The sequence below is a fragment of the Bombina bombina genome, chromosome 6 (genome assembly GCF_027579735.1).
Source record: "Bombina bombina isolate aBomBom1 chromosome 6, aBomBom1.pri, whole genome shotgun sequence".
Lineage (NCBI taxonomy): Eukaryota > Metazoa > Chordata > Amphibia > Anura > Bombinatoridae > Bombina > Bombina bombina.
The window spans coordinates 958,382,291-958,397,348 of NC_069504.1; the positions used below are offsets into that span (position 1 = coordinate 958,382,291).

At 34.6% G+C, this 15,058-nt stretch overlaps 1 protein-coding gene across 1 annotated transcript in view; it reads right to left on the reverse strand.

Annotated features, from left to right (window-relative positions):
• Window positions 1-10,162: 10,162 nt before the first annotated feature.
• The window catches only part of LOC128662386 (protocadherin gamma-A4-like), a 40,672-nt gene continuing 35,776 nt past the window's right edge, over window positions 10,163-15,058 (reverse strand). The window contains 3 exon segments of the mRNA XM_053716177.1: window positions 10,163-10,344; window positions 10,346-10,494; window positions 13,270-13,358. Coding sequence (XP_053572152.1) covers window positions 10,237-10,344; window positions 10,346-10,494; window positions 13,270-13,358 — 346 coding nt within the window. The 3' untranslated portion in view covers window positions 10,163-10,236.

Consider the following 15,058-nt stretch of genomic DNA (forward strand, 5'->3'; position numbering starts at 1 on the left):
CTGTTCTAAAATATGCTGTTTAATTATTATATAAATAATATTTGGCAAGCAAAACCTTCCTTATATTATCTGTGGAGTTTCTGCCTGACATAAAACCTACCTGATCAATATAAATCAAAGTACCCAGGCATCTCGTCAACCTCTCTGCTATAATTGAAGTGAGAATCGTATAATCGTTGTAAAGCAATTAAATAGGTCTATAGGACCTTAGTAATTTTGAATCTTTCCCTTTCCTAAGTATTAGAGAAACCACTGAGGCTGCAAAATATAGTGAAATCATACGGCTAGATTACGAGTTGTGCGTTAAGGTAAAAAAGCAGCGTTAAGAGGTCCTAACGCTGCGTTTTTATGCCCACTGCTATTACGAGTCTTGCAAGTTTAGGAGCACAGCACACTTCTTTGGCCTTACTGCAAAACGACTTACGTGAACTTCGTAAAGTCTTTTTTCTATGGGACTTCCATAGCGCCGGTATAACGAGTCTGTCCTGGGAGGCCAAAAAGTACACCCTACCCTGTCAAGAGTCCTAACGCATTTAAAAATCAGTAGTTAAGAGTTTTATGGTACAACGCTGTAACATAAAACTCATAACTAAAGTGCTAAAGAGTACACTAACACCCATAAACTACCTATTAACCCCTAAACCAAGGCCCTCCCGCATCGCAAACACTAAAATAAAATTTGTAACTCCTAATCTGCCGCTCCGGACACCGCCGCCACCTAAATTAATATTATGAACCTCTAATCTGTTGCCCCCAACATCGCCGACACCGACATTATATTTATTAACCCCTAATCTGCCACCCCCAATGTCGCCGCAACCTACCTACACTTATTAACCCCTAATCTGCCGCCCTCAATGTCGCCACCACTATAATAAACATATTAACCCCTAAACCGCCGGCATCCTGCCTCGCAAACATTAGTTAAACATTATTAACCCCTAATCTGCCGCCCCTAACATCGCCGCCACCTACCTATATTTATTAACCCTTAATCTGCCGCCCTCAACGTCGCCGCCACTATACTAAATGTATTAACCCCTAAACCTAAGTCTAACCCTAACCCTAACACCCCCTAACTTAAATAGAATTACAATAAATCTAACTAAAAAATCCTATCATTAACTAAATTATTCCTATTTGAAACTAAATACTTACCTGTAAAATAAACCCTAAGATAGCTACAATATAACTAATAGTTACATTGTAGCTAGCTTAGGGTTTATTTTTATTTTACAGGCAAGTTTGTTTCTATTTTAACTAGGTATAATAGTTATTAAATAGTTATTAACTATTTAATAACTACCTAGCTAAAATAAATGCAAAAGTACCTGTAAAATAAAGCCTAACCTAAGTTACAATAACACCTAACACTACACTATAATTAAATAAATTAACTAAATTAACAACAATTAAATAAATTAAATTAGCTAAAGTACAAAAACAAACAAACACTAACAATATAATACTAAGATAGCTACAATATAACTATTAGTTATATTGTAGCTAGCTTAGGTTTTATTTTACAGGTAAGAATATACTGTATGTAGTTTTAAATAGGAATTATTTAGGTAATAATCGTAAGGTTTATTTAGATTTATTTTAATTATATTTAAGTTAGGGTTAGACTTAGGGTTACGGTTAGGGTTAGGTTTAGGGGGTTAATATATTTATGTAGAGTTAGTGATGTGGGAGGTCAGAGGTTTAGGGGTTAATAATTTATTTACGTATATTTTGTTGTGGGGGGGCTTGCGGTTTAGTGGTTAAATAGGTTTATTATAGCGGCGGTGTGGGCGGACGGCAGATTAGGTGTTAATAATCTTTAAATAGTGTTTGCGATGTGGGAGGGCAGCGGTTTAGTGGTTAATAAGTTTATTATAGTGGCGATGATGTCTGGGAGAGGCAGAATAGGGGTTCATAATTTTTTTTTAGTGGCGGCGATGTCCAAAGCGGCAGATTAGGGGTTAATAAATTTATTATAGTGTTTGCGATGTGGGAGGGCCTCGGTTTAGGCGTTAATAGGTAGTTTATGGGTGTTAGTGCACTTTTTAACACTTTAGTTATGAGTTTTATGCTACAGCTTTGTAACGTAAAACTCATAACTACTGACTTTAGATGGCGGTACAGTGGTTGTGGTACTTGTGGTTATAGAGTGTACCGCTCACTTTTTGGCCTCGCAGGCAAACTCTTAATACCGGCGCTATGGAAGTCCCATTGAAAAATGACTTTTTTAAAAGTGCGGTACTGACGTTGCGTGACGGCCAAAAAGGTGTGCGGTACACCTATACCTACAAGACTTGTAATAACGGCGTTAGGGAAAAAGCAGCGTTATGAAGCATAACGATGCTTTTTCACTCATAACACAAAACTCATAATCTAGCTGAATGTGTTAATATATTTTTAAAATGTTTACACTTGGCTAAAATGTTATTCTAACAAAAGACAACAACGATTTCTTGTAATTGCAATCACCTAGATTACGAGTTTTGCGTTAGAGGCTATGCGGTGCTAACGAGCAGTTTTTGCTCACCACTCACTTACCTACTGCGCTGGTATTACAAGTTTTCAGAAGCCCTTCATTAAAAGACAAGAAGTGAGCGTTGAGCAAAATTTTGCTCATTACCGCACTCCAATACCAGCGCTGCTTAAGTCAGCGGTGAGCTGGTGTAACGTGCTCATGCACGATTTCCCCATAGGAATCAATGGGGAGAGCCGGCTGAAAAAAAGTCTAACACCTGCAAAAAAGCAGTGTAAAACTCAGTAATGCAGCCCCATTGATTCCTATGGGGAAATAAAAGTTATGTCTACACCTAACACCCTAACATGAACCCCGAGTCTAAACACCCCTAATCTTACACTTATTAACCCCTAATCTGCCGCCCCCGACATCGCCAACACCTATATTATACTCATTAACCCCGAATCTGCCACTCCGGACACCACCGCCACCTACATTATACATTTGAACCCCTAATCTGCTGCCCCCAACATCGCCAACACCTACATTATATTTATTAACCCCTAATCTACCGCCCCCAATGTCGCCGCCACCTACCTACACTTATTAACCCCTAATCTGCCGCCTCCAACGTCGCCGCCACTATAATAAACATATTAACCCCTAAACCGCCGCACTCCCACCTCGCAAACATTAGTTAAATATTATTAACCCCTAATCTGCCATCCCTAACATCGCCGCCACCTACCTACATTTATTAACCCCTAATCTGCCACCCCCAACGTCGCCGCCACTATATTAAAGTTATTAACCCCTAAACCTAAGTCTAACCCTAAACCTAACACCTACTAACTTAAATATAATTTAAATAAATCTAAATAAATATTCCTATCATTAACTAAATAATTCCTATTTAAAACTAAATACTTACCTGTAAAATAAACCCTAAACTAGCTACAATATAACTAATAGTTACATTGTATCTAATTTAGGATTTATTTTTATTTTACATGCAAGTTTGTATTTATTTTAACTAGGTAGAATAGTTATTAAATAGTTATTAACTATTTAATAACTACCTAGATAAAATAAATACAAACACCTAACACTACACTATAATTATATTAACACTATATAAATTAACTAAATTAAATACAATTACCTAAATTAAATTAAATTAGCTAAAGTACAAAAAAACCCCCACTAAATTACAGAAAATAATAAACAAATTACAGAAATTTAAACTAATTACACCTAATCTAATTAAATAAAAAAGCCCCCCCAAAATAAAAAAAAAACCCTAGCCTAAACTAAACTACCAATAGCCCTTAAAAGGGCCTTTTGCGGGGCATTGCCCCAAATTAATCAGCTCTTTTACCTGTAAAAAAAAAATACAAACAACCCCCCCAACAGTAAAACCCACCACCCACACAACCAACCCCCTAAATAAAATACTATCTAAAAAAAGGGCATTTGGATGGGCATTGCCCTTAAAAGGGCAGTTAGCTCTTTTGCTGCCCAAACCCTAATCTAAAAAATAAAACCCACCCAATACACCCTTAAAAAAACCTAACACTAACCCCCTGAAGATCGACTTACCGGGAGACGTCTTCATCCAAGCCCGGGCGAAGTGGTCCTCCAGACGGGCAGAAGTCTTCATCCAAGCCGGGCAGAAGTGGTCCTCCAGATGGGCAGAAGTCTTCATCCAAGCCGGGCAGAAGTGGTCCTCCAGACGGGCAGAAGTCTTCATCCAGACGGCATCTTCTATCTTCATCTATCCGGTGCGGAGCGGGGTCCATCTTCAAGACATCCGACGCGGAGCATCCTCTTCTGGCGACGGCTAAAACAGAATGAAGGTACCTTTAAGTGACGTCATCCAAGATGGCGTCCCTTAGATTCCGATTTGGCTGATAGAATTCTATCAGCCAATCGGGATTAAGGTAGAAAAAATCCTATTGGCTGATCTAATCAGTCAATAGGATTGAGCTCGCATCAGCCAATAGGATTTTTTTCTACCTTAATTCCGATTGGCTGATAGAATTCTATCAGCCAATCGAACTCTAAGGGACGCCATCTTCGATTAGGGTTAGGTGTCGGCGATGTTGGGGTCAGCAGATTAGGGCTTCATATATAATGTAGGTGGCGGCGGTGTCCCGGAGCGGGCAGATTAGGGTTACAATTTTTATTTCAGTATTTGCAATGCGGGAGAGCCTCGGTTTAGGGGTTAATAAGTAGTTTATGGGTGTTAGTGTACTTTTTATCACTTTAGTTATGAGTTTTATGTTACGGCGTTGTACCATAAAACTCTTAACTACTGACTTTTAAATCCGTTAGGACTCTTGACGGGGTAGGGTGTACCGCTCACTTTTTGGCCTCCCAGGACAGACTCTTAATACCAGCGCTATGGAAGTTCCATAGAAAAAAGACTTTACGAAGTTTACGTAAGTTGTTTTGCGGTAAGGCCAAAGAAGTGTGCTGTGCCCCTAAACCTTCAAGACTCGTAATACCAGCGGGCATAAAAAAGCAGCATTAGGACCTCTTAACGCTGCTTTTTTACCCTAATGCACAACTCGTTATCTAGCCGAATGTGTTTAATGTCTCTTTAAGTAATAATATAGTATTTTTTTTTTTTTTTTTTTTTTTTTAGACAGAATATAATATAGTATATTTTAATGTGAATATCCTTACCTTAGAAAACTTCCTCACTTACAGATCTTTTTGCTTGCATTTTACGTTCATTAAACTCGTATGGTAATTTTCTTTCATTCTCCTGTACTGACTGCTCAGGGACAGCACATCATTGAAGTGGCCATGTTGTATTACCAGATTGTGGAGGCAGAAGCAGACAATGAAAATTTGGACCACTTACTGAAAAAATATGTGATCCAGAGAACAAAATCACATTTGTAGAACTCCAAAGTTTCTCTTAATTGCAGATCCAGCCTTTTGATGTGCTGTATTAAATCTATTTTTAGTGGTTCCTGTTTTGGATATCACAGGTGTGAATAGCCAAAGATTAAGTGAATAGCCAGAGCCACCTAAACTTAGGCGTGTGATTGTAAGACATGTTCTGATTACACAGATCTCACACAACATTAATCAAATACTATATTCACCAGTCAGCCTTAATGCAGGGAAATTGCTTGCATCATATCAAGAGGCTGATGCAGAGTTAATTAAAATTAAATAGTCATGAGTAATGCTGGGTATCTGCATATTGCCATTCTGCCACAGTGTTTTCATAAATTTACCAAAGGGTCAACGTCCAGTTTAAATGTTGCAATAAATATCTTAAACAGCATCTGTTTTTTGCTTTGGCGGATTTCCATTGGGTATCTAGTATATGCTACAACAGATTTTGTGACATCTGCTCTTTCAGTAAAGAAACAACCACAGCATTAAACTTGTGAAAATATTTTAAAGACTGGATTAGTTATTAGGCAATCTGCTAGTTGTGTGATGAAACTGCAGTTCAATGTACATTCTATGATATTTCCAGTTAAAATGGGATACAATAAAAACAATCAAATGTTACAAGCAGGGGAGTGATAGCACCAGCCAATAGTAAAACCTCTTGGATCAAGATGGGAGAAGGAAACATGGGTGCTTCTGAGAAACCTTGGCTAAAAAGAAATAGTTTTTACATGCTAAAGAATATATCACTTTGGGTACCCATTGTGTATTATCAAACACTGAATACACTTACTTTGAAGAAAACATTTTATTTTTATAGAGAAGAAAAAAGCAATATAAATATTAGAGTATAAAACTTGCATTAGCACAATGACAATGATTTGTTATGTAAGATGTTTCAATATACATAAAAGGGGGGATTTATTAAAGAGGCACTAAAAATGGAGAAAAAAAGGTTTCCCACCAGGACAACTCCTTGCCTCTGCATCAAGCCATAGTGCATAAAATGGTATGGTCCACTCTTTTCTAGAGTTAAATGTTTATTAGAAAGCATAAAAATTCCACAAATTGTACTAGAAATCTCCTCCCCATACTAGGCGGTACATAAGGTAAATCTGTTAGAGCTTACAAAAGAGATGCAAGTAAACATCTAGGCTGTTATTTATTGAATGGAGGTAAAAGGTCAGCTAAAGAGAAAACAGTCATATAATCTATATGTTATTCTTTTTACATATGTTGTTTTATAGTATTTAAAATTAAGGTTCTCTAAAATTACACATAATATGGACTTATTTCATCTCAGTATTTACCTCCATTTAATAAATGTATTGTTCTTGTGCTAAACCTCGTCAGTAGAGATGCACTGTATGGGTTCATTTAGTGTAATGAATATTTACATCACAAACCACAGAGTAAGATTTAGGAGGGATTCATAATACTGTCATTCATAACTTATGTTATTAGCACAAAAATAAAAAAACACAAATACTCAATGTTATCAACATCACAATACGAGCTCTTCTAGAAAATAAAACATTAACGTCTATAGCTAAACTATCAAGTTTACTATTTTGATAACAGTTTAAACTGCAGGAATATAAAGGTCAGTATATTACTTTATACCTGTCCTACAAAACTAGCATAAATTAGAATAGGTAAGTGCACAATATTTGTGTGAGCACTATTATAGGCTGGGCTGCTTTCTAGTTCAGAGCAGCAACCTGGCAAACATACAACTTTGATGCTGTCGGATAAATAAGTCTGTGTACCCAAGCTGATCAAAATATGATGAAATATGCCTGGTGAGATTACGTGATATTCCTGATTCACAGCAAAGTGACTGCCATACACATCGTCATCTTCTTGTCTCTCCTGGCATACTGAAGGTAGGCACTTAAAATCAATATGGTAATTATTCAATAAGTTTGAAAACAGTCTCAACTTTGACTAAGATCAAAATGAGTTTAGAAGCATATTGAATAAACCATTTCTAACACAAAAGATAACAAATATTTAATAAATGAGTGTTGTTAAAAAAACACTTTGTAAAAATAATAATAATAAAATAAAAAAATGCATTCATCATATATATGGAAGGAGCATTTTCATCAGTTTTGGACTCCATCAGTCCATCCCCAAGGGTTATTCCTTTAATAACGGTCATATTTCTTGTATTTGTTGCCTCTTTATTGTGCTGCTAGCCTTGACTATTAATTATTTATCATTTCCTCCCCTTTTTCTTATATATTTTTTGTTCTATAGTCCTTTACATAACCACTATCTGTCACATACATCAAGACAACTACTCATTGATTATCAGGAGGGCTATTTGGAATGTGCAAGACTCAGTCCTACCTGAGTTTCTGTTGCACCTCGAAATGATCTTGTTTGTCTATACATAAAATAAACTCTCTTTAGAACACAAAAAAAAAACATTTGCCAGAGATGGTTTACTGATGAAACTCACCATTTAAAAGTTAGCAAGTGATCTATAATAATCACACTATTCTGTAATTTGTGGTGGGTAACACTAATAAAAATAATATACCAAGTTTGTACAGGTATATATAAGACCACAGTGGACTGTTACTCTTCACTTAATGAAGGAATCCAGTCTGTGTATGTCGGACAGCCATATAGTGTTCAGATTCTGAATTAAAAGGATCTTTTATTGACTTGGTCTAATTATCACTTTATGATGAAAATGAATAAACATGTGCTTGATCCTGACATGCAAAGAATGCTCTCATTTTAGTTCAGATCCTTGGATACAGCAAGACTGCATGCTATTTCTGTACAGTGAAATACAAATATTTGTATATAAAGAAAATCTAATCTCCTAATAATACGAGGATGAAAATATCCTTTTTTAATGTTTCTAGGTCCACCTCAATACTTACGGCCTGATTATCTAAAGGTTGCCAGATCGGACAAGGTTTTTCACACCAACCCTTACAGGGGCTGCCCTTGCGGAATTATTTTTAAAAAGGGGCAGTTTCTGCGAGTGTGGGGAGATTGCTGAAAAGTAAACTTTGCTGGGTGCACTTAAAAATGTAATCCTGTATAAAAAAACCAAATTGCACTGCTTTGCATTCTCCTCTATTTTCATATGCATGTGTTTTCTATTAGGGTATTTTGCATAATTTGTCACAACCTCGACACCTTTTATTTTTCCGTAAGGCAGAAATGTTTAGAAAATTATGGCTTGAATTTGAGAGACAATTTCAGCCCATTTTAAGTTAAAACAATTACGCTTTTTAATTTGTACTTATAAGTACAAATTTGTTATGTGTATTTAAATTACGATTTATGATGCCACATTATTTAATATAATTTATTCCTGTGTAATTTACATACAAATTTTATGTTTTTGATAAAATATGTTTGGTGAACAAATTTGTTTTACGATTTTTGATTCAACTTAACAATTTTTTAACAATACAATTTTACTGCATGTTTTGTGTAAATGGCTTAATTATTTGATTTGTATGATTTATTTAATTATGATTTTCATTCTGCACTTTTGTAATGTATGCTTCTCCATCCCATAGGAAAATGCAGTATTTGCCCCATAGCGAGAGGGCTTTAAAGAATTTCACCATTCCACCAGGGAAATAGAAGGACTAAGCGAGCATTGTTAAATAATCTCACCAGCGCAGAGACCTTTAGATAATCAGGCTCTATACACATATATATCTATACTGTATATATATATATATATATATATATATATATATATATATACACATATATATGCAGATATAATGTATAGAGGTGGCTAGCTTGAATCACCTACTTGTCCAGTTTAGTTTTGTAAACTGGTTTAATTAATTAAATGCATAAATGTTGTATTCCGTATGTTATGGAATGTAATTTAATTTAGTTGTATCTTAGTTTTCTGCTTTTTCTCATACAATATACTTATCATTTACAAATTCAGTCTAGTGGCTTGTTTCATGTGACAGAACCTTTAAAAGTAATCTAGAACATTTGGTCATTTTCAGGTCCTTGATAACTGTATTGGTATTTCATTTCATTGCCTTAACTTATTTAGGTAATATTTCAATAGATTTAGGAGATATTTTTGAATATATAATCTGTGTTGATTTGACCTTGACACTCATAAAAAGAAATCTACAGTAGATAGAATTATTTCTCTACAACTATTTAACTTATAAAATGCCACTAGTCCTACAAAACATAGCACACCCTATTTACAGTACTTGTAATATATATCATCATGGATAAAATACTTGGTTTCAGACCTAACAAATGATAATTGATCTGTAAATTCTTTTTAAATGTTGCACATTTTGGGGATGAGTATTTTAGACAGGGGAACTCCTGTTTGATCGGTCAGTATTTTTTTTTTCTAAAATGTATAAAAAGTGTTACAATTTTTGTGATATGTATTTTATACAGGGGATACCTGTATAAAATACCTGATATTCAAAACCTCATCGCTCAGGCAAGATATTCTAAAAAGTATTGTCGGTACGGCGATGCACAAATTTTATCTTGAGAAATGTTTATGTTGCTATGTAGTGTACATTATGTGAAATAGAGACTCCTACATTACAATACAAGGTCTAAAAAAAATCCCAAAGATTTTGTGTGATTTCTCTCCAAGCTGGCGAGGTTTTGAATATTAGGCCCTTAATAACAACCTGAATGCTTTATATCTGTCAACAAAATGTTACATTGCACACATATAAAAAAGTTAACTTTTATACTGCAGTCAAGAAAATCATAATTTCTTTGATAAATTAAGTTAAATGAAAATTCCACTACTAATTATTCTATCTATTTTAATGTTATTCAGCCAATAATCCCAGTTTGTGTTAAGTGCTTAGAGAATTAATCTGCTAATTTGCGATAAAGAAACAATTGCCACACATGATTATTTTTTTCTCTTTTTTGGCACATTTCTTTTTGTTCCCTCCTGATGGCGCCGCAGATTTTCCCTCTTGTTTTACGAGCAGCATTCGCCAGTGTAGCTGTTCCTGGGATATATATATTTTGTCTGTAGTCAGGCACATGCTGAAGGGTGAACTGAGGACCATAGCATGCTCCTAAACCCATAGTACCTGTTCCTCCTCCAATATTGGAACTTTCAGCTGCTTCTATAAAATAAGAAAGAAGAAAATAAGATTTAAAAAGAGTAATGATAACTGGCACTGCTAATTACAAATCTGCATAATAAAAAGTACATATTTAAAAATATGTTGTAGACACATTGTACTATATTTATTTAAGTGATTTGTTACAATTTAGTAAGATATAAACTTTCCATGTTATTTCAAGACACTTATACCCTAACTAATAACTAATGTATAGACTTAAGTATTTCAGGGCTGGTGCTATGATTTTTGGCTACATAGGTGAAGACACATTATGATGTCCCCCCCCACCAAGAAATTATATACCCTGCCATTACTGCTTTTTAACATTACTGTATGTTATTTCTGTACAGTTAAATAAATATATATGCATAGAAAGAAAACTATATCTCCTAATCATATGAAGATTACAAATTTTTTTTAATGTTTTAGTTTTAACTTTCCAAACTGGAGGCTCTGCACAAAAAAAGGAAGTCAGTGGGTGGCTCTACATAGTGAATCTCTACATAGTGATTCTACATAGTGAATCAAACAGTGGTGACAATAGAACACCCAAACCTGTGGGGCCAGGATGACCTATTTTCTTTTTTTTACCATTATATGTAGACTGATACTAGCATGTCTAACACATAGATTTATCTGACAAGTTCTCAAGCAGAGAACCTGTTCACCTGCAATCACCACTTGGCAACAATTATGACTGAAGAAGAGCTTTCTTGTTAAATCCTGCCTCCTGTTTTTGGGCAACCAATTGTGTGAGAGCATAACCTGTCAATCACCCCGAACAAGCAAGTTTGATGTGACGTATTTCTGCCACCTAGGATAAGAAGCAGAGACTGCTTCATAAATTTGTGGTTTCAGATTCACTCTTGGATGCCTGAACTGCAAGTTCTCAGAAGCTGCAAATGCATCTTGATAATTGTTCCCATAAGTATGCTTTTTTCAAGCCCTATAGTAGATCACATTAACTTGCTGTGGAGTACTGGCAAGTTTTGGACAGGGGACCAGTACAACTCACACTTATTCTGAACAAGAGTCACTGTATAGTTATGGTAATGATCATTTATACATATACACAATACTCTGCATTATATGATAATGCAAGTCATCTATACACTAATGAACAATAAGTAATGTAGAGTAACTATACACCAATAACATATATGCTGCACTGTGTAATGATGTTGAGGTTCATACACTAAAAAACAGAACAGGTTGCCCTCTATAATAATGGTGGGTGTCTATACACTGATGGTGAGCACTCTGTGCTACCCAATGATGCCAAACATTTATACACTGAAAATAAAAACACTAAATTGTATAATTATGCCAAGTATTTATAAACTGCAACAGAACATGTTGTGCTGAATAGTGATTGTGGCCTACTATAAACTTTAATTTATAGGTATGTATTTAGAGTAAACAGATAATAGATATGTGGTACTGCGCAATTATAACTTTAGATAGATACGAGACATCGTGCAGAAGTAGCTAGTGCACCAACGCCTTGCAGTATATCAAAAGTTGGGGGATTGTAAGTGCTGCTACAAATGCACAAGTAATATCCATTAGGCTGTGGATGGAGGCAAGTCCCCCACTGTCGCTGGCTCCAACAACTCTATGAAGGCTGTTAAAGTTTTGCAGAGATTGCAGGGTCTGTGCAGTGAGCTATTTCAGCCAGATACTTCCAATGTTTCAGGGGAGTCCCCTCACATTCAAGTCATTATGCCACCACATATGGCCTCTACTTTGAAGCCCAAGTTGAGGAGAAAAAAAAAACAAAACAAAAAAACAATAAAACAATAATTATGTCATTCACCAAATGTGTGCCCCCCACCTGCAGGGCTGCTCTAAGACAGTCGCCTTATCAGCCACTATTGTAGCACCAGCACTGCTTGTTGTAGGATATGCTTTTTAACTACTAAATAATATGTTATTTAATTAATCACTTCTACAGTCACATTCAAGTATAGAAGTCTTCTCTATAAAGGTATAATACAGATGTTAACTAGTTCCTGCTGATTGTACAGCATTTAGTACTTTAGAAAAAAGTACCTTTTAACAGATGAAGCTCTGAAATATGGTCTGTACTATCTGCTTGTGTTAGTATTTAGGTAATGTTCCTCAAATTAGCGTTCATTATGGCATAGTTTTATATAAGTTATATGTACATTGTGGTACTCAAAATTAGTTTTTTTTTAATATTAAATTACTTATAGCCGTTGTCATTCATTTGCACGCCCAAAGCTTAAAGGAACATTTAATTCAGAATTAATCTTTTTAAGAGACTTTCTAATTTACTTTTATTATTAAATTTTGCACAAAAGTTTCTGAGGCACCAGCTCCCACTTAGGATGTGCACAAGTGCACAACCTTCACAGTGTATGTGTATACTAGTCTGTGATTGGCTGATGGTTGTCACATGATACGGGGGGTCAGACAAGTTGGAAAAAATAAATTTGTCTGACAAAATATACTGATTATTTTAAATTCATTTTATTGCATTGTCTTTTTATTATACACATGGTTATTATGCAATTCTATTGTATGTAATGATCTTTTAAGCTAAATAAATAATAAAGAACCAACAGCAAACTGGAAGGATACCTAAGACATTAACCCATAAATATTTATACCTAGGTTTTCAAGAAGCATCTCTAATGCAATTACTTTATGTATAATTTGACCATTTGCTAGTGTTTAAATAGATATTCATTGTATAACCTTTATAAAAAGTTAATGTTTATATAAAATATGTTTAGATAATCTGAAGCTTACCACTTGCAGAGGCCAGGATCATTGCTTGAAGTCTCTCTGTTTCCACAGGGTTGTTTGGCCATACCCCACCTTCCTCAGTAGTCTGTGTTCTAGAGAACCAAAAAAATCCAAAAAACAGGATTTCCAGTAAAAGCTAAATAGGCATAATTATACACCCCCCTTTCCACTTCATTAGAATATCCATTAGAAATGGCTTTCCTTTTCTTTTATATATATATAATATATATATATATATATATATATATATATATATATATATATATTATATATATATATATATATATATATGACCTGCCCCCCCCAAAAAATATATATATAATGTAGAAATAAAACCTAATATCTAATTGTTTTGGTATTAATGATGACTAATGTGTTTGCCTGTGTTTTACTTAACTATTTATATCAATTCATGATGTATGTCGTTTACAATTTTATATATTTTTTCATAGGTTTATTATTAGAATTTTTAGAATCCCCATACACTTAAATGCGTACATACTGCTGAGGATATTTAAGTTGTGCATACATTTTATAGGTTAATTGTGTGATTTTAGCTTTAAATTAAACTTTTTATTAAACTACAAAGCAATTGTATTTATTAATATGTTACCTGGGGATTAAAAAGCTTAAACATTATAAAAAATAAAATAAAAAAATAAGGCTATGGTGACTGTCAATTTATACCATTTTTAAAAAGCCAGAATGGGTTTAATAAGTCAAGGTGGTTGAATTAGATGTAAGTTAAGTTAAAAGTAAATAAAAGTTACTTTAAAAGCAAGGACGTTACTATAGGGGTGAAAGGGTCTCCACTACCTGTCCTTTAAGTGGTCCCGCTGCTGCTCGAGCAGAATCAGATTTCAGTACAGCTTGTTTACGGGGCTGCAGATTTTCTAATCAACACTAGAGGTCGCTAAACTTATGGTGACTGAATAACAACCATGACAAATAAAGCTTTGCACAGAAAACAAGCAAGCAGCTTGCAGTTGTGTTTTTCTTAGTGCTGTATTGTTTGTTATGGGTGTTTGCTAGGCTGTGCATCAACTTCCTCCTGTGTATGTTTGTGGGCATGTGTTTGTGTGTGTATATGTGCTTTTGTATGTGCCTATATATGTGTGTATGTATATGTATATACATATCTATCTATCTATCTATCTATCTATCATCTATCTATCATCTATCTATCTATCTATCTATCTTTCTATCTATCTATCTATCTATCTATCTATCTATCTATCTAGCTACTGTGTGTATATATATACAGGGGTGTATTTAGGTTTTGTGCTGCCCTAGGCACTCAAAATTCTGCTGCCCACCCCACCCCAGGTTGAAGGCCTTTTTTTAGACATATTTTTTGGGCAGGGTGTAAAAAATTTAAAAAATGTCTTTTTAAGTAGATGTTCACCAGGGCTTGCATTGACTCTGGTCACACACACACATACATACATATATATATATATATATATTAAGACATTATTTTGCAAGTCAGATGATTAAAGTGTTTATATCAGAAAAAAAGTAGTCTTCACTGTATTTAATAGTTTGTCAGTAGGTAGTTGTTTAACCTTAAACATCTTCTTTGGTGATTGACAGTTATTTAAGCAAAATATCTGCTTGGGATACATATGTAATGAATATACAAACTGGCCTTTAAAAGTACTTAAAAAAATACAACAGTAGTTATGATAGGTTTAGGAATTGTATCCTAGGGGATAAAGTCACGATACAATCATAATAAAGTATATACTTGTATTGTTTCTGAATGTATTAAATGCATACAACATATTTTCAG